The sequence below is a fragment of the Calonectris borealis genome, chromosome 14 (assembly GCF_964195595.1).
Source record: "Calonectris borealis chromosome 14, bCalBor7.hap1.2, whole genome shotgun sequence".
Classification (NCBI taxonomy): Eukaryota; Metazoa; Chordata; class Aves; order Procellariiformes; family Procellariidae; genus Calonectris; species Calonectris borealis.
In genome coordinates this window covers 12,336,584-12,357,834 of record NC_134325.1, presented here as the reverse complement: position 1 = coordinate 12,357,834, position 21,251 = coordinate 12,336,584, and the positions used below count along the sequence as shown (strand labels likewise).

The window sequence follows — 21,251 nt, the reverse complement described above, 5'->3', positions numbered from 1 at the left end:
TAGTGGCCTGCTGCAGGCTATCTCAGCCCTGCCCTGTGCAACCAGCAAAAACACTTCTTGCTGTAACCTGCTGCTGCCGCAGTCCTTGTGTGCTGAAGAGTGTGCACGGTGGCAAGGCATGATGACCTTGCTGTTGGCCATAAGAAACTAAATACAAAATAACTTCAGGCTAGCTCATTTGGAAAATATATTCGTGTCCTGACTTTTTTAGAAGAGGAACCTGCTGCAAAGCTTGGAAATATGAGTGCAGGATTCTCACTTGCTTTTTCTTTTTCTCTCTCTCCATAGGTATGGCCTCACAAGTCTTGGTCTATCCACCATATGTTTATCAAACCCAGTCAAGTGCCTTTTGTAGTGTGAAGAAACTCAAACTAGAACCAAGCAGTTGCGTGTACCACGAAAGAACCTACCCGCAAATCTATGTGAATGGTAAAAACTTTGGAATTCCTCCCCACAGGGTTAGTACGTACTTTCAGACTAAAAACCCATTTGACACACCTCGAGGACAGAACTTTGTGTTGCAGTCAAATGCTGTTGCTTTAAAAAATATTGCAGGTGCTACAAAAGCGTTAGCAGCGCGGGCGCAGCAAGCTCAGTTAGAGGCACCTCGGGCTGGGACGCAAGGAAGCCGGTCAGATATCCTGGAAGGACCCCAGCGATGTGGATTGAAGCGTAAGAGTGAAGAGCTGGATAATCAAAACGGCACGATGCAGATTGTTGATGAACTGTCCATCCTGCCTGCAATGTTGCAAACCAACATAGGAAACCCAGTGACGGTTGTGACAACGGCTGCAACTTCAAAACAAAGTGGTACAAGCGGTGATGGAGATTACCAGTTAGTACAGCATGAGGTATTGTGCTCTGTGAAAAACACTTATGAGGTTCTTGATTTCCTTGGGCGAGGGACCTTTGGACAAGTAGTGAAGTGCTGGAAAAGGGGGACAAATGAGATTGTGGCAATCAAAATCTTGAAGAATCATCCTTCGTATGCACGCCAAGGACAAATAGAAGTGAGCATATTAGCGAGACTAAGTACTGAAAATGCTGATGAATTTAACTTCGTGAGAGCCTACGAATGCTTTCAGCATCGTAACCATACTTGTCTGGTTTTTGAGATGTTGGAACAGAACTTATATGACTTCCTGAAACAAAACAAATTCAGCCCTCTGCAACTGAAAGTAATACGGCCTATTCTGCAACAGGTGGCCACTGCACTGAAAAAACTAAAAAGTCTGGGTTTAATCCATGCTGACCTCAAACCAGAAAACATTATGTTGGTGGATCCCGTTCGGCAGCCTTACCGAGTTAAAGTAATAGATTTTGGGTCTGCCAGCCATGTATCAAAGACTATTTGTTCAACCTATTTACAATCTCGGTATTACAGGTAGGTGTCTTTTACTTTGTTTTTAACTTTTAATGGAACAAGGTTTTAGCATTTATTAAAGTTAATGACTTAAATAATTACTCTTCAAGATAACTAATAAGAATAATTTGAAAAACATAAGGGCCATCTAAGAATGAAGGCCATACTAAGGTTAAGTGGCTGGTTACCATTTTAAATGTGGATATTTGCTTTGAATGTTTTTATAGTGCTATTTTTTTCTAGAAGTACGTTTTGTGTTGCACTCTGAAGTCATCACTTACTGTTATTTTGAGACCTCTGATGACACTTTTAAAAAGGAAGATAGAAAAAAAATTTAGCTTTCACTTGCTTGATTAGGATGCCTTTCCTGCCTTCCTAACATGATGTTTTTTTCTGTAAGCAGCTGGACAGTGTACTAGAAGTGCCATATTTTTATATCCTGTTGCCAAAGATTATGTAAACGCCTCTGTTTTTCTCCAGCACTTGTAAATATTTTGCCTAGTTCTTATAAACTCAATTCTGATTGAGTGCCTTCAGTAGCTGTGGACTTCAGTGAACTTCTGGAGTTAGTGAGTGATAGGATACTTAAATGTTTAAGGTGATGCCAGGCAGGCATTTAAAGTGATCTGGGTACATGGTTGCATTCTACATTGGCCTCAAAATGGAGGTATATTTCTGATTTTGTTTTTTAATCCTTTCATATAGTTATCCAAGCTGTGTAAAAGCTATTAGTATTTAGCATCTGAGGTCCTTTTGTTTTCTTTATGAACTGAACTTGTCTTGATTGAAGACCTTTTTCAGTTCTGCTTTGCATCATTACAATAGTATGTCCTGGGTATTGCCTGTCTCTGCAAATTCAGTAAAAAGCTAGTAAACTAGGACAATGAGTAATTTGAAGAAAATTTTAAATATTTTACAGCTATTCATGTTGGAAGTGAAAACTTTTGGCTCATTAGACATAGCATTGTTGTGCTTATTCCATTGCCTATATACGAATTTTAGCGGAGTTTTGTTTTACTTGGTTTGATGTTCCTTTGCACCTATACTTTATATAGAATTTTGACATGCTTACTGGGTTTAGCAGGTCTGTATGCTGGCAAGATCAGTGTGCAACTCCTTGGCACCTTGTGCCCATTTTGGATACTTGTATTGCATTACATGCACTGAAGTGTGAGTAAGTGGGGTTCGTTGTGGATGTACATTCAAAACTATCTCTCTCTCCCCCCCCGCCCCCGAATAAAACTCGTGGGTATATATGCTTCTCTTGGTTCAATGATGTTGAATGATATTCATACAGACTCATGTAGAATTCCCTAAAATTCCCTAGTTACTAAGTTGCACTTAAGTGCTTTGTAAATATTTAGGCTGTTCAGTAGAAGATCACATTCTTTTATCTTGTATAGTTTTACAATCCTTCTATAAAGTAGCATCTAAGTCGGTATTTTTTTGAAAGTAAAAAGGACATACAAAAAGAAAAAAAACATTAGGGTCTGTCTACTTGAATAGTTTTGGTATTATATTTAAGTTAAATATTGGTTGAGATAATTTTGGAACTGACTTAATTTTGAAAAAAAAATGATACTATACTCAAAATTATTTTCAGCAAAAAGTTTACTTCTGAAAATTAGCATGCTGGATTTCATTGTGGATGCATAGCTCTGCACCAGTTGTGTGATTCAAATTAACTTTGTGTAGCTTCTCAAACTTTCTTTTTATTGCTTTGGAAGCACCTGACTAGTGTAAATAGTATCAGGAAAGAGGGATTTGATCCAAAAGGCCTCAAAATAGATGATGCCAGGGAAATTTGAAGAGAAAAGCCTTAGGAATGAGAAGCACCTTCAGAGTATATACTGTATTGAGATGGAATTTATTTTGCAAGAGATTGTGCTTCTTGTCAATCAAATAAGGAGCTACTTCATAAAATATAACTGTACTTAAATGTTTTTTGTATTAGAAAAGTTACTCCCACCATGTATCACTGTGGGAGTGATAGTGCAAGTTTGACTTGTTTGACTATGACATGTTGAAACAAACCCTTTAAAAAAAATCAAGCAGCAGCTGGGACATTGAAATCTCTCTCTTCCTCCTCCCCAGCTCAGTGGTGCTATGTGTTTGTTTAGGTTATTTAGCAAGAAATAAAAATCTATTTAAATGAATGTTTTAAAGCTTCAAGCTAAATTAATCCAATTAGAGTTCAAATTGGAAATGTTTTTTAAAGAATTCTTGTTCCCTACAGTACCTCTTTTATTAGCATGATCCCATCTGTATTCTTGTATACAATCTTTGAAAATTGTTTCTGTGCAAGCTGTATGTGTGTTGTCATGAGCTTTACCTGTAATTTCTACCAGTGGGGATCCTTGTCTGGTCAGAGGTGACAGTGCCTGGGATTTTGATTCACTAAGTGACAGGCACAGCACACTACGTTCACCTAGGAATTATCCTTAGATTTAGTGGGAAATATCCTATTAAAGTCAATGTGATGTGAACCTGGCCTCTTCTGACGTGCAAAAGCACTCAGCCAGGCCCAAGAATTTAAAGAAAAAGGTATTAAGCAGAAGTATTTTGTTTTTAAATGACTGTTTTATGATCAGAGGTCTTGGAAAAGGATGGAATGAAATGCCCTTAAACGACGGTGTAGGATGAGAGGGCTGTGAGGAAGCAGGGCTGCATCCCCGCAGCATCGGGATGCTGCTTCTCAACCCTGCGGTGCTGGTGCCGTCCTGCTCCGGGGGTGATACTAACCCTGTCCCTGTCCCTCGTTCTGCTCGCCCCGCATCTGCCCAAGTGCCCGTGCCAGCGTGAGGAGGGAGGGAGGTGGCCTGGGGAGAAGGGAGGAACTGTTATTTCTGGCAGCACTGTTAACTTATGCCATGGTCATTTTTGAGAATAGGACTTGCACTTTCTCTATGGAAAGCGTATGTCCACCGGTGTCTGTAGAAACGTATGTTGAATGCTCAAGAGAAACCCACTTTTTGTGAAAGTGAATAAAGAGAAGGGTTGGGTTGTTTTTTTTTTTTTCCTGATCTTGTGGCTGCTTTTTTTTTTAGTTCATGGCACTGTCACGAGCTAATTATCGCCAGAATGGAGAATGCCACAAAGTCTAATGTTATGGTGTTTATTTTGAACGGTAGAATCAGTATGTTACATCTGTAAGAGGAAGTGAGTAATGAATTGGAAAAATAAATAATAAGAGGATTAGGACTTAAGGCAGGGAACGTAATACAGCCAGATGAATGGATAATGAGCTGACTTACTTTAGTCTATAGCAGAAGAAGGGGTGACATGATGATGACTATTGGAGACATTACAGTACTTTTGAATTTTAAAAGGGTGTAAACAAGCAGAAAAATGGAGATGAACTGGATGGCGTGATAATGATTTGATGTTTTTCTGTTTCAGCTTTGTCAAGCAAAGAGAAAGTAAGAAAATGGTTAAAACAAGTATAAAAATACTTTTTGACATTTCATTACTTCTTGGAAGCTCCTGGCTGTTATGTATTGCTAGAAATTAGAGTATGGATATGAATAAATACTAGTCACAGTACGCTGTCTTAAGTCACAGATTATTATTTTTTGTTTGTTTTAAAGATGAGATGTTATTCTGAATACTCTTTCCCTAAAAGACAGTGTCTGTGCTTACATGCTGTTTTTATGCTGGTCTGGATTTTAATAGCTATGGGCTAGAGAGATCTGGTATTTAAGCCTTTTCTTTGCTGCTGGCCTCACCCGTTAAGACTGTTGACCTTTTATGAGTGATCTAAGTAGGTAAATAACTAGGCAGTGTATACATTTTGAAAAGAAAAAACCCTTACATACAGCGGAGGTGATCAAGCTTTCGTCATATATGGAAATGGTATGATAAGTATGTTGCTGTCCTTTTCGTCAGCTGTGCCCCAAATCACAAAAAGGAGAGTGTTTATCCAAAATCAAAAGCTTCTTTTCCCCTTATTGCATGGTGCAGGCTGCGGAGGAGGGGAATCGACACATTTCTTTTATTTCTAAGTCTGGTATCTTGCACTCATCTGGCAAGGCAGAAGTGTTTCCCAGGGCATGGTGTTTCCCTGTGGAAGGCATTTTCCTTTGCTTTGCCCCTCTCCTGAGGTTATATGTGTTTAGGGAAGCAAGCGTGAGAAGAGGGGCTTCGACATGGCAGGCTCCAAGGAGCAGTAACCTACAAGGAGAGTCGAGTGATCTGAAATGGTCAAGGTAGTCCTGACCATCTGCTTCAGGGAGCCGAGTTACTTTCCTTTCTGTTGCCGTGAGAGGCAATGGCCTTCTCAGACTGTCAGAGATAACTCTCTAGCCCTGGTTTCACAGCAGACCTCTTCTTTCTTCTGGTACTCCCTCCAGGAGTTTTTTCCCAGAGGGACTTCTGTTGAAACCTGTGTGTAATTTCCCCTTTTGGAAATAGCTGTGCGCAACGCCAGTGGTTAAGGAGTTCTGTTTCACTCGTTAGCTAATGCCCACATGACAGTTAGCGATGCCTTCTGAACGCCCATACTATGCAATCGTTGTTCAGAGCGGGTAAAATTGTATTTAGAGGATGCACGGTTCCGTCTAATGGTAACATTTATGTGGCAGGGTTTGGTAACGATGAAGCCTCTTCCTTCTCCCACTTGTTGCTTGGCTGTAATATCAACTGAACTCATAAAACACATTGCCATGTTTGCATTGCATGTCGAGTGTAGGTCACTAAGGGAGAGCTATAGCAGTGTTTGTGTGCGCAGAGCTTTGTGATTTCTAGGGCTTCTGTTGGTTGGGAGGAGTTATTGCTTAATTGATTTTCAAGGGGAAGGAGAATCACCTTCATTTTGATTAAATCTGGGGTTGTCTTCCTAAAAGACAGGATTTTGAAAATGAGACTTCAGTAAACCTTACAAAATTTATCATTCATAAGATCCTGCTAATATCATGGACTTAACAGTAGCCATTGCGGCTGTAGGAGTGAGAGTGTTACTTCATTGCGTGCTCCTTGTGCACAGCCTCCGAAGGGAGTTGAACAGTCGCTGCTCCAGTTGCCTGTGTAGCTGCCCCAACGGTTACATTTCCTACCTTTCGCCTCCTGTCTCCCAAGGAAACATCTGCTTCATCACACTGTATCAGACTGTAGTGCTGTTAGAGTACAACTGGAAATTTTACTGAAAATATGTTTCAAGAGCAAGCACTCACTTTCCGGATGGAAGGATGCTCCTCTTGGCATCCAGCGGCCCGTACGCAAGCTGCTGTTTAGTTTGGGCAAATGAAATGAATGGGAAGCAATATGATCGATCTCTGTATAAAATGGGGCGCCAGCTGAACCTGCATTAGGCTGATGGACAGCTTGAGTGATGCTGGCTGAATGGAAGGTGTCTGGTTATTAAGGGATGCTCGTAGCTTGGAAACGTTTTTTTGCTCCGCTGGTGACAGCAGTAAAATACGATCCTAGTTATTCAGCAATGTGCCCACAAGGAAAAGCAAATGATGTGAGTAGATGCACTCAGTGGAGTCAACTCATTCCTGAATCAGACAGTGATATCCTCCCTCCAGTCTTCCAACTAAGGAAGCAACTCAGTTGCTAATCAACAGAGTTGTTCCAGACAAAATGCCAAATGTCACTAGTGTTGCAGCGGAGCTCAGAGAGATGGAAAAATTGCTGTTGGATGTATTCCTGTTGGACGAGAGCAGGCTTTTCCCCCTCTCCTCGGCTTACCCTCCTCTTCCATGAAGGATCAGAGAGGATGGAGGAAGAGTGATAATCATTGTGTCCTGTGGTCCTGACATTGCTTTCACTCGCCCAGTCAGTTCTGCTGCAGCTCGGAAGAGTGATTTGATCCGGTGCGATCTCTTCTGCTTTAGAGGGTTTTGGAAAAAGAATAAAGTAGTTGAGTTCTGGGGCTTAATTACTGCCCATGGGCTGGGCTGCAGCGAGAGCTATGAGCTCTGAGGCTGTTGCTCTAGGACAGCTTTTTATTTATTACTTTTTCAGCTTCATACTTAGTTTCAGAATAAACCACCAACAACTTATGCTGTTTTTTCCCCCCTCAAATTCATGAAATTTATTTAATCTGTTGTTCTCCCTCTTTCTTACACACATTCCTTCAAAATTAGAAAAAAATTCTCGTGGCCGTATATTCCTGGAGAGGCTTGTTTTCTCACTGGCTTTTGTAACTTGATTAGATGTAGTCCTTGTCACCCCAGGGACTCCAGAGAACACAGACTGACAGTTGTCCCTAGAGTGTTCTTGTTAAATTGCATGTTTTCTTTTTGTAGGTTAGGATTGTCAGCAGGATGGGTTATTATAACTCAGTAACACATCCGTTGCATCCCAGTAACTTGTCAATTTTCTTCTCCTAACATCAGATCGACGTATACCTTACATATGTTTAAAATATCAGTTAAAAACTTGTATACAAATAAACACCTATCTTAATACAGATTTTCTTTATAAGGACGACCGAGGGGAGAATTTGTGCAAAATTGGCATCTCAGGAAGCAACTGCTTTTTCAAGACCACCCGTTGCTGTCACATACTTAAAGTTTCTAAATAAGCTTTATCTAGAGTGGGATGTCTTAGCTTTTCTCCTTTCACAATGCCTAAAATTCTTGCTCAAAATTTTTTTAACATTTTGGGTTTTAGGTGTTAAATGAGAAGCAAAGCTCTGTTAGTAAATTGAGTTTTCTGTCAGTTAGGGAAGCACAGTATGAGAACAAGCTAAAAATGCCTCTGTAAACAACTTGCACTTCAACATGCTAGCAGATGTTATTCTATCACTTTGAACTGTGCATCACTGAAGTGTATTGGGATATCTTAAAATAGTCAGGGGTGGTGGCCAGAGACTCTAGACTACTATAGATGGTGAGGCTGTTTCGCTGTTGCAATGAAATAAGCCAGAAGTACATGCTGCTAAGGTCGTTTGCTTGCTCAAGGTCAGCATGTTCAAAGTCAGCTGCTATACTTGTAAGCGTGGTTACTGTCAGTAGTATATATAAGAAAAGAGTCCTGATAATGTAAGAAATTGCTATTACAAGTGAATTGGGACACTTAATTCCCCCCCCCCCCCCCCCCCCTTTAAAGTTGCAGGGCTGTGATTGCTGGTTTATTTTCTTATCTGAGCAAACAGAACTTAATGTCAAGATAAGCTTTTGTGGCTTGTGTCTGCGAACAAATTGCTTTATTGTTTTGGCAAGGTTTTGTTTGCACTTTTTGCATAGTGTTCATTAATTGTTTAATTGACTTCCCATTTCAAACTTCTATTTCATGATTACTGGGACCTTACCAAAACCATTATAAGTATCCTTCAGGAGTGGCAATCTTAGCTCATCATAACTTCATGCTTAGATAGCTATTTGATAACAAATGTAGTTTCAATTCTCTTATTATTTTCTAGTCAACATAACGTGGTCTCTAATACCTTATTATTCTCTGTTCATAGAAGCAGAAAATAAGAGTAGATTTTTTTGGTAATGGTGTGGTTTTTTGGTTTTGTTGTGGGTTTTTTTTTTTGTTGTGGGGTGGTTTTTTTTTTCTTGCTGTGGAAAAGGGCCTTGTTTAATTGTTTCTGAAGATCCAGAGGAGTGGGGATGGGAGTGGATGAAATGGCGGCCAACCTTCGAGTTGGTCATTTTTCTGAGCTAGAAATTTTCCGAGTAACGTAAGCAGAGATAACACATGAAGCATTCAAAGGTACCATGTACCTGCTGGAGATTCTAGTAATGTCAGCCCAGATTTCAAATTAATAGTGATGGCAGGAGCAACAACTTAAATCAGAGTTCAGATGATGGTTCTCTTGATCTTTAGATTGCTTCAGTTTGAACAGAGGGAAATTCTTTCATAATATTGAAGGCGAAAGAGCTCTTGGTTCTTGCTGTATTTCATTTTTTTGAGGTTGAACGATAGACCTAAGTTTGTCATGACTAAAGTTTTGGGAAGCAGCTTTTATTTTTCACACGTTAAAATAGATCTACTGAAATGTGATCCTTTTTTTCACTGCACTGATATTTATGTCACAAAGATTTGTTCATCATACATCTGTGTGTATGTGAGTGCGGATTTATTGGATATTTTAATTGCAGAAAATATCAGTAGTTGTATTTGTAAATATTGTGTCTAACTGGTCCCACTGTGCCTGTTTTGAAAATATGGCTTATTTCTGTTGTAAGAGCAGGTAGTACTAGATCTAAATCAACATGATTGAAAGTGAAGCCTATACATCAGCCCCTGTCTCTTCCCTCTGGCATCCTTGTCTTCGAAGGAGAGCTGTTTTGTGGGTGAAGGCTACCTCCTGCATCAGTTCACAGTCTCCAACACGAGTGAGGAGGATGAAGCAGACGCATGGGGGAAGAAGTCTTCCTGCGCGGTTGAGTACACAAAGATTGGCCAAGCCGCTGCTCTGCTGACACAGCCTGTGAAAGGGAGAGGATGTACCACAGCTGGGGGCTCATCCCGTTAGCCGCAGAAGGCAAACTGCCTCAGTTGATCTAAAAATCAAGCAGGTTGAACAAGTGCAAATAGATAATGTGGGCACACTTAGAACATTCAACACTTGTGTGGGTTCAGACCAAAACCATCACGATTAAAAAACAAAACAGCAACAAGAAAAAAATCCTTTTGTGAATTCTGGCATTAATTGGAAAGTGGTAGAGGTGCCTGACATAAAAATGAGTATTTGGGATGTAATTAAGTAAAATTAAAATTTGTATGAAAATAAGTTGCCTGAAATGTCCATATTGTCAAATTTTATACTGTATGTTTGAAGGTCCTTGATCCTACAGTGCTAGCTAATATTTTGGAGGGATTTTTGTTTGGACTATTAATAAAATACCTTCTAAAAAGTGAAATTGGATTAGGTGGCTGGGGGAAGCAAGCCAAAAGCATTTCACAGATAAGATTTTCAAGCAGTTGCATTTTGAAACTATGATGTTACCTTAAGAACATGTGAAGTGTCATTGTGCTTAAAAATCTTGGTTTGTTGGTAATTGGGCAGCAACGGTTGATTAAAGGGCAGGCATAATGTAATTTAAACCAGTAGTACTTGTGTTCGAGTAGGTGAGTCTTTATGCAGACAAGGTTGTGCTGGTGAGGCAAAAAGTAAAATCGTTTTTATCCCTGTGAAGGATTTAATAAAACTCTGAATCTCCCTGCAGGCGTAGATGCAAAGTATGTGGCAGAGGGGGCAATGCTATGGCCTTCTGTCCCACGTGCTCGTGGTTGGAAGCGGGCAGAAGCACAAGCTAGTAGTGTTAAGCCTCCACAGAAGATGGACAGTGGGAAGCGTTGTCTTCTGTCCGTGTGGTGTTGTCCAGCTTGTATGGCATGGTATGACTGCGAGCGGACTTCAGCTCCTGTGTCTTAATACCAAAATCTGACCATTAGCCTGCTTAGTAATGGAAAAACAACTGCATCCACACTTCTTAGTGAAGGCCCACTTAAATGATAGTAGATTCAGAATACATTGGGGTTCACTTAATTCCCTTGTGCTTCCAAAAGTCTAAGCTTTGTTTACTAGCGTAAAGATAAATTCAGAATTATGACCAGAATGTCTTTCTCAGTGCACAATATGTGCTTCAAGGATAAATTATTAAAAATAGCTTATTTGGAAATGCATGGTATCTGGAATTTTGTATCAAATGTAAATTATCAGATATTCTGTAAAATGCACTACATTATGTGGATTGCAGCAGCGTAGGAGCCTGGCTATAAAGCCCTTACTCCTTGAGGGGAAAAAAAAGATAGTCACAATGCATCTTCAGAGCAGGCAAGTCAAACTTGTTCTCATTTCTCTGTTAAACTTGCGGCAAATGGGATTCAGGACTTCTCACTCTTACCTTCATGGTGCACGCTGTGCTGCGCTGCCGTAGTCAGAACTACCTAAAGCGGTAAAACAGAGCAGTTGCCGGTTGTGCTGTTTGTGTGCAACTGAGATGCAGCCAGTGAAGTTTGCTTGCACAGGAAGCTTTCTTGGTGCTAAAAATCAAACGTTTGTGGAATTTTGTTCTGTGCTCTAAGGACTGTTGTAAATGTTGCCATTTTCCTCTTTGTAAATACCAAGGATGTTTCTGCTGTCCCAGGGCAGCGCAGCAATCTCTCGCAAAATACCATCTCTTTACACGATTCCCGTAATTCAGAATTGCACTGTAGTTGAATTTGTATCAGTGTTTTGAATGCCTTATTGGATATTTTTGAGAACAATAAGTTGTTATCCTTATAGTCAATCATTCAATACTAAGTGTTCAAAATATTTAAAAACACCAGATACTTCATGATGAAATCTTTCATGAGAGTATGCTTTATTGTTTCAAGTGGAGTACATATAGGTAATCTTGGAAAAAGAGCTGTTCCTTTAGCAATAATATCAGTATTCTCTGTGTGTGTGTATGTGTGTATAAAAACATATAGAACACAAGCAAACTTCCATTTTTTTGATGTTGCAGGTTCAAAATCAATGTGAATTTAAAATATCTTTTAATTGTCCAAAATTGACTCTAGGAATTGAATTGGAACAGTTTTTTCGTTATTTTTATTACTTTCTCAATAAAACTTACTTCCCCGATAACTTTTGGATATGTGCATTTCATAACTTTGAAAAACTGCATGCATTACCTTGCTTATGTACAAGGCTTTTATATAAATGTAAGACTATATGAAACTTTTAAACTGCATATTACTGTAGTTTTATCAACCGAAAAACTTCATAATTTTTAAAATTGATTTGAGTTGTTAGGGTATGCTGTAGGTCACAAATTGGTACTAGCACTTCATGATACTTGCCAAAAAGGTCTGATGTCAAAAGTGTTTGCACTAATAGCGCTGGATGTTGTGCTGAGTGCCTTTTATTGAACCCAGTAACTTTTAAATTTTTGAGCTGTTAATCTTCTCACCCTTGATAATTAATCTCTCACTTCTTGCCTCCAGTACTGTTTTAGCTCAAGGTCTAGTGTGTATTTCTTTATATACAGTATGCTATTTGCCTATGGGTATTGTGTTAGGAGTGTTTTTAACACCTTGAAGTTTTCATCAGCATTTCCACACACCCGTCCCCGCCCCCCACCATAAGCATGGTTTCTGAGGTGCGTTTAAAACATCTTCTGCGTGGCCAAGTTTCTGAGTTCAGTGAAGTGGCTGTAGTTTGTGGGGTGTGGACTTTGTCTTATGGTAAATCCAGAGGCTATACCATAGGTTTTTGGCTTCTCCAGAGAACTACCTGATGAATGAATTCTGTGTTGGCTGCTACCAGTGGGTGAGAGCAGGGCTGGAGAGACCCTCCAGCTGCTCCTCTGTTTCTGGCAGTAGCACAGGGGATTGCAGGATGGTGTCTGTGCACTGATGCACTTGCCATTCCCATCATGAGGCAATCGCACTGGGCACAGTGTTGTGTGGAGATGCAGCCAGTTTTGGACGTTTTATGTCTCTGGAAGAGTAGCTAGAAGGAGCTAGAGGGCCTCAGCATTTTTGGTAGCAAAAGCCCTAGAAAGTAGAATAGGAAGGTATAATTTGTAGATTATACGGTACGGCTTCTGACTGTGCTTTGGTTTTCATCTAGCCTTGAATTATTTCAGCAACTTCCATTAAGAAACTATTCTTAAATCAAAAGCTTTCCTGTACGTGCAAAGTAGCTGGGAAAACTCTGTAGTTAAAGTTGATGTCTGTCTGATTATGCTGAGTAATTTCTGTAGAGGGAGGTACTAACAAAAGTCAGGTGCTTAACTGATACTGAAGTTTATTTCTTGCTGTTTCTTTACTGGTCTCTCTGCCTTACCAGTAGATGAACTGTATGAGACTCTTCTCTCATGAGTTGATGGAGACCTGTTTTTTCATGACCAACACCACTTACGTCCCCAGTGTTGTCTTGCTCTGTGTAATTTTCCTATTTAACATAGTGCTTAATATAGGCAGCAGTTGTTTAGCTGTTAAAAACCTACCAAAAAAGTTAGGAAACTGAGATATTTAACAGGGGAAAAAACTGCAGCACTGTAGGGTATTACATAGAAGGATAATCAGGAATTAGTGTGTGTCGTTAGTGCCCGAGTACTCCACTCTGCCCTCTGAATTACTGTCTCACAGGGATGTTGCTCACGGAGGGGTGCCACGTGCCATTTGGGATAGTCAGTTTGTAGCCATGCAGTTGCTTTCCTGAGAGAACAACTTCAGGATTGCTTCAACCTAATTAGCACTAATTTTATTTCGCTTCATCTCTGGTTGTTCTGAGGTTACGTTGGCTATGATTATTAAGCATTTACATATGAGAAACACCTTTTTCTGTGTATTTCTATCTGTAGCATCATTATTAGCCTGTGTACAAATGATATCAAATTACTTCCCCCCACCTCTGTTCTAATGTAGAGGTATCTGGTATAAAATTAAAAGAGAAGCCCCAAAACTTAGTCTGGCATTTAATGCAGATTTACTAGATCGGATAGAGGTCATGCCGTATGCGGTTTCCTGTTTTCTAGCTATTTTTTGACACTTCAGCATATTCATTCTGTGTCAATGGAGGATCGAGCTTACATGAGTCCACTGGCTGACTGTTGCAGGCTTGTATGAAATAATGCCGATGTAATGCCCATTAAATCGTTTAGTTAACCAGTGTATATAGGCCGTATTCCCCCAGGATAGATACTCTGTATCAGTTTTAACCATTTCACGGAAGACAGTGTTACATCAATTAGGAATACCAAATGCAGAACAATAACCTCAGCCCTTCCTCTCCCTCACTGACAGAATTAAACCTCTATTAAAAGTTAATTACTTTGTAATTAGTGCTGTTCCCCCTCCCAACCCAGGAGACCTGCAATTTCCTAGTTCGTGCATGGTGCTTGTTTTGGATTTCCCCACGTTCCTGATGGCGGGTGCCAGGCTGGCGCTGGAGGGGAGGTGTGTGTTGAGTCACCGCCGGGGCGAGTGCTCTGGAGGAGCCGCGTTCCTGCGGTTCGGGGAGTAGGCGATGCAGCCTGCCGGTGGCATGCTCAAACGTGCGCCAGGGAACGGCTCGTCAGGCATCTTCAGGGTGGCTCCTGAAGAGCCGAGTCCCTGTGCTGGGCACAGAAGTGAACGGGAACCGGTGCGGGGCTAGAGCGGGAGGAGGAGGAACCAGAAACCCGCCTGCCCGCGCTGGTGCGGGGCTGCACCCCTGGTTGCTTCCAGTGCCGTTCCGCAGCATGGGGCTAACGCACGCCGTTTGGGGAGCCAGGGACTACGTACCAAAATGCGTACCTCTTAGAAAGCTAGTGTGTTAATTTCTGGTTGCTTAAACAATGTGAAAGGCTGCTGGTATGGTGGTGTGGTTGTGTTTTATTTATACATCCCCCTGCCGTGTATTACACGCATGCATGCCCTCAGTCTTTGTTGTTCATGAATTGCATCACTTGTGTGTCTTAAAGCGTGCATAAAATCGGATGCAACAACTTGTTTCCCCTTGCTGCTGTGCTTTGATTTCAGCTTTGCTTCAGAAGTTTATAAAGATATTTTCAAACAGTTTTCCCTTAGCTTAGTTTTTTTTCCGGGGCTGTGCCTTAAGAAAGAACTCTCTCGTTTGTGAGACAAACTTAACGTTTTGTCAAGCAACTGACTGACGGGGTTTGAGGTGAAAGCAAAAATGAAAGGCAGTACACAGGCTAGTGTGTATTAGCAAATCAAAAAGTACAAGCATTCTGTAGTTTAACGGCAGCTTATTAGCGGTCATCTGAGGGGATTCATTCTTCAGTTCTGAAGTTATAGTGGTGTAGCTCAATTTTTCTTCTGCACAAGACTCTGTCAGTGTAGTTCCTCTTAAAGATTCTTTGAATGTTTTCTTTGACTTTTTCATTAATCTTTAGAGAATGGTTACAGATAAATCTCTGAAGTTTTTCTGTGTATGTTGCATCTGTAACTTTCCAGTGGTGAGCTGTGAGGACAAGCGAAAGCACCCGTTTTGAAGATGGACCGTGACCAGCTTGTTGGAGGGGACATTTGGTTGCCTGCAGTCACAGTTCTGAAATGGGTAATGCAAGAAACTCCTGCGATAAGAAATAAAGTGGTTGCTGGGTGGGTCTAATCTAGTGGGGATTTTTGGAAAAACTTCAGAGCTGACTTCTGAGCTTTTTTGGCTGACTTCTTAATGTGCATAAGTGTGCGTTTGTCCCAATACCACCAAAACTTTCAAGTACTTCAAACCAAATCTGACAGCAGATGAAAAGTCCTGAAGGTGCCAATACCAGCAGTACGAACAGCAGCTGCAGAGCAGAGGGAAGATTCAAACCAGTGATTCCTGCAAGGTGAAAAAGTAGTAGTTGGTTGTTACCCTTGCTGTTTTGCAGTAGCCATCTGGCTAGTCAGCGCATGCGTAGCTCTGGACTAACTAAATATGCTTGTTGCCCTTGCATGTTATAGAAGGCAAAATAGAGATCTAAGGTTGTTCATTCTTGTCTGGGGAGAGAAGTAGTGCAAATCTGAAAAAACAGCAACAACAAAGTCTAATTAAGTCCAGTTGTTGATAAGCTTGTTCACATTTGTGTGGCATGACAGCAGGTTCTCTTCTTCTGCAGAATCTGTCACAAAAACCTGTAGAGAAATGTGTGAAAAGCTTCCTGACTTCTAAAATGGAAATAATTTCCTGATGTTCACTAAGAGCCTGTGTTGTGAGTTCTCTCTCCAGCTCACTGCTTGATGCTTGCTTCTCATGACTGGCATTGCTACTTCAAGAAGAACAGAAAACCATGCATACGGGGCAGGGAACTTTATTTAAAAAAAAAAAAAACAAGACAAAACACCCATAAATCACCACCCCCCCAACAAACAAAAATCCAAACAAAAAAACCTCCACCCAACAACCAAAGCAAACTAACAAAAAGTCCAAAACCCCCAAAAGCAAAAGGCATCCCCACCCAAAAATGTGTTGGGGAATGGGAAGAGAGTGCACGCTCAGAATCATGTCAAGATAAATGTAGCTGTATATACCTGTACTTATGTGACTGTCTTCTCAGAGCAGTGCATTGCTGTATTTAATTTTTCTCTTGTTGTGTCATTTGTTTTTTTTTCACCCTCCCTTGTAGGAACAAATATTTTATAATGTCTTCCTTGCTTTAACTAGCATATAGTATTTTGTGCCTAACTTCTGTAGTTCTGAGCCTATGAGAAAGAATCTGAAAAATTAAAATTAGCCCAGATTGTTCTAAAATACACACTGGTACTTGACATCTGAAGGACTGCAGTGTGGGATTCTTCACATATTTCCACTAGGCACTGTACTTTAACCGCAGCATCTCGAGCAGATGCCTCTTTAGGGATATCAGTACTGCTAGGTATCCTTAGGAGTTCAAGTTCCTGCTGTTCTGCTCTGAAGGAAAAACACTTTATGCCTGTAAATTAACTTTTTTTTTTGGGGGGGGGGAGATATTTACCTTATTGATATACCATAATTAGTTCTGTGGTTGGGGAATCTTTTCATCCCTTCATCAAGCATGTGGGTGTACCAGGAATAGTGGTAAGTCCTATTCTGCCTCGTGGTAAACATGGTGAACACGCAAGGCTCAGCATTTCCCACCGTCAGCCCTTGGGGCATGGATATCTAACGCAGAATGCACATGGGGAGGGTGCGTTTGAACAACTCATTATTACGCTACAGGTAGGCAGCTCTCCAGTCTGAGAGTAACTGGCTAATCTGTGTAATTATTTTTGAGTATTTAAGTATCTTCAGTTAAGTAGCCAGCTTTGCTGCCTTAATAACATCTTACACAATTGGACCCTTCCCATCCTCCTTGCCAGCTCAAGGCGATGTGGCTCGGTAGAATTTTTAGTGTGTAAAAGAGGTAGGAATGCAAAGGGAGTTGTTAAAAAGGAGCTATGTGCAATTAAGAACACTTTCTTTTGCAAGTCAAAATATCTTTTTTTTTTTTCCTCCTTCCTAAATCTGTTATATGTCTGTTATTTTATTTACACGTTTGTTTTTTTCTTGCATTGAATGGACTGTTACACATTACTAAAGAGCTGGTAGCCAAAAGGGATTAATACCCATTTCCCTGGGCATTAATCTATGATATGGTTAAACAGTCTCTTTTTATTCTTTGTGAAACTTAATTTTTAATTTAAATGGGATTTTAAAGAAAATCTTTTAGTTTTTGTACTTTTCATTTATAGTCAAACTAAATTTCCAAGTTTTTTTCATTAGCCGTAGTCTTTTTTTCTTCATTGGGCTCACGTATGACTTGCCTAAGAAAAATATGAAAACTTTGTCATGCTTTGAAACCTGACTTGTGGAATTTGCACAACTGACAAATGCATGCTTGGGGTAATCTTTTTGATACATTTTACAAAAATGAAAATAACTATTAGACACACATTCCAGTGAAACAACAAATGTATTTCAAGCAGACCTAGATGTCAGTACAATATCCTTTCCTTTGTAAAGGGGGATTCTTCCTATGCTTAATCTCATTATTCCTCCTGTATCAAATGTAACCCATTCAGTAAAAGGCGGAATGAGGCAAAGGGCTGCAGAATACACATATGAGCCTCTAATAACCTTCTGAAGAATATAAAACCAGCTCTGAATGATCAAAGATCCAGTCACTATCCAGTCTCTGATAGTGACCAATAGTGAAAGCCTAAGCAAAGACAAAGCAGCAAAGAAGGTACGTTTATATTGATAGCTCCTAGTATATTCTCTTAGCTGCTGGCAGTCTGAGCTCATTAGCTTCCTTAGGTTGCATCTAATGTGTCTAGTAGCACATTAAAGGTTGTTTTTTGTTGCCTTTTTTTTTTTTTTTTTTGGAAAGATGTACACTTCTGGCATGGCCAAATCAAGCAGTGGAGCTCCACAGTCCAGTTATGTTTTATGAAATAGATTTTGTATTTGTTGCATAAAGAGGTCCTGATGAGAAGCTGCTCTGTGGTGCAACAGACAATTTTATTGCATGAGTGACCAATGCTTTGAAATGTGATCGTTGGCTGCTGATGTTGCTGAGCCAGGCAAGAGCCCAGGAAAATAGGGTGAATTGTCAGAAAGATGGTCTCATGAAATTTTCCGAGCAGTTCTGTTCGAGTACAGTAGGGTAGTGCTTTTTGCTGGCACAGAATGAGGGAACTGTAACTTGTTTTCTGAGTCCTTTGTCTGCAGCTAGCACATCAGCCTGTTCTGTCCCTAACGAAAGTGTTTTCTTTGGATTGTGTTCCTGGTGTACTTTAACCTTTCTGGTTATTCCCCTCTGGACTTTCGTAAGGACATTTTGGGGCCCTTCATTAGGAAGGCCTGTGCTCTGTCTCCCACCCGGCGTTATTAACATCAGGAAACTAAGAGTGTTGTTGGGAGAGGAGGAAGGAAGTTAGACTTCAAAATTCCCCAGTTTGGAACCAGTTGGGGTGGTTTTTTTGTTGTTGTTCTTCCTGTTACTAAACCTAACTTAAAATTGATTCTGTTTTGTGTGAAGCACAAACAGTGACTCCACTTTACATTTGCTGCTTTCTGATTCTAGTTAGATGCTACAAGTGGGAATGAGATAACAAAAAAACCCGAGGGCTGTACTTGTATTGATGTGGCTCTTGGTGATTGCATGAAAATGGAGGGGTCAGGAGTTCCTCTTCCGTGCTCTACCTCTGCGTTACCATCCCGCAGAAATGGAAGGGCGAGGGAGGGCTCTGCAAAGGTGAGCAGCGCAGGACAGGGTGTGTTTTCCAGTAGCATTACCCTGAATGCATGTTTGTGCAAGAAATAGTTATTTTGAGGTAGGTTACTTCTGTTCTCTCCTAACTAACTTCTCTGTGTATCAATAAATCTCCCACGTATCGCATGTGTGTTAAGAAGTGGGTGGAGAAAATGAGTGTACATATCTGTGAGTGTTGCTTTTGATAGGAAAAACATAAACATTTTCATGAGAAATGTTGGCTGAGAATTCAGAGCTGGATTTGCTTTCCCTAGAAAACATCTTGGAGTTGAGTTCTAGGTGATAGTTTTCACAGCATCAAAATTGAATCGTCTTTAAACTAAAAAGACAATATTGAAAAATTAGATGTTAATTTCTTGTTTGGCTGCAAACTGTATTTAGCCTTCCAACCTGTGACTGATGTACGGTCTAACTTCATTAGAACAGGTAATCCTATGTCATGCATCTCTTGAATGTTCTTTGCAGCAGTTTTTTTTTAGAGCACTTTGGGAGCAAATTCATGATGAGCTTGTTGTAATCGTCGCACACAGGATAAAGAAAATAGCTTATAGGTTTGTTCTGGAAATGATGACTTGACAGTAGCCTCCGGCAGTGGAATTTAGCTATCAATAGTGTGTTAATCCAGTTAAGTAGAGAGCCTTTCATAGGGAAATAGGAGTCATGTGTTCTAGCTAAATAATTACCTTTAAAGTAATCATGCAACTTGTAAATATTGCCTCGATATTTTTGTCATTTCTTTTTTTTGACACAGTTATGACACAGCAATATCTCCTTATTGAAGCGGTAGCACATGCAGTCAGTGGCTTTAGGTGGTATTTATTTCAGGACATTATTATCTAAAGCTGTGTTAATACATGTAAGCATTGACTTTGTCAGCTAGTTTTTGCCCGTTGCCGTTTACTATTTAGAAAATACCAAACGTTATGACAATTGTAATTATGCTTGCATTTATACACTGCTTTTTAAATCATAGCAAGCTTGCATTGAGACACACTGTTGATTTGGAGAAGTTTATGAAGCCAGTGCTCTGTACTTTACCTGCCTGATAAGTAGGTGTCCCCAGGGGCCCGTTTTCACCATAGAGTTCCCCTGGACACAGTTCGGCTCCCATCCTCTTCTCCTGGGGGTACGGGCAGTGGTTCGGCAGTTAAGCAATGGTTCGGATCAGCTAGAAGGAAGAAGATAGCCCGTTAAATGCATGATGACTTACTTCAGTTAACTCCTATTGTAACTTCAATCTCTCAATTCATAGATTTTTAACATACTTTTTTTTTTCTCTACGCTGAACAGTGAAACAAAGAAACTCTACGATTTCACTTGTCTCTCATTTCAGTGGGTACACTGGCACCAGTGGGGGATAAGAAATACACAACACAGTGAGGTATGTGCTTATTCTGTAGAACAAAGCCTGTTTTCGGTAGCTCTCCTGAAGTTGGTAGAGCTGGTAACAGTGTGCCTTGTTGAGATTACCATGCCATTCTATTAAAAGATGCTGTTATAGAGTCCTTAAGCCTTCCAGATGTAAAACATTTGAGCACAATCTTTTTGTTTCGGATGTTTGAGGTTGACTGTAGGGTTTTTTTCCTTTCCTTTTTCCTCTGATGAAACTAATCAACAAAAGTTGAACACTCCTTACCCCCGATCTTGGCAGATAAAATCTGATGATGCTTGTTAGCTTGCTTGGTTGGTTGGTGTTCCTGATAGCTCACCATGCTGCTTTGACATTGGAAAGGTAATGGAAGCAAGTGAGTGGCAACTGGTCATCTGCCACAGTTCATATGAACTGCATGTGAGCTTAAACTGAAATCGGGGATATGCAATTGATAATGAGTCTATTTTTGTCATGTTTGAAATAATACAAAAGATTTAGAAACAGGTCTGGCATCTTTGAGAAACCTTCACACCTGCAGTTTTATAAATCATGTAAACCTGTTTACATTAGGTTTAACTGCAGCAGGTCCATAAACATGCTCCACTGTTATGGTTATAACTTGCAAAAATGTATATGATCACTTCTTATTCTATGGAATTGTAACCACCTTTGAGAGAAAACTTAGTAATCGTAATGCACTTTATTGCTACGTGATGCTTAATAAGCCTTAAAGTGAACACTGTAATATTACATTGGCCATCCTTGGAGAACATAAAATGGTAGCAGAATGTAATGATCTCTCTTTTGGAACAGGACCATCTTGCCTTTTATTTCCGAAGACAGTTGCTTGAGGTCTCTAAGTGTAGGTAAAGACCTCCTTCCTTGGTACTTCACCAAAGTAGCT

The 21,251-nt window shown here is 40.3% G+C and overlaps 1 protein-coding gene across 2 annotated transcripts in view; it reads left to right on the top strand.

Annotated features, from left to right (window-relative positions):
* Positions 1–21,251, top strand: part of HIPK3 (homeodomain interacting protein kinase 3) — a 114,050-nt gene that overhangs the window by 53,242 nt on the left and 39,557 nt on the right. For both annotated transcript variants that reach the window (XM_075163227.1, XM_075163226.1), the window contains exon 2: positions 289–1,384. In XM_075163227.1, coding sequence (XP_075019328.1) covers positions 291–1,384 — 1,094 coding nt within the window. In that variant the 5' untranslated portion in view covers positions 289–290. The remainder of the gene's footprint in view (positions 1–288; positions 1,385–21,251) is intronic.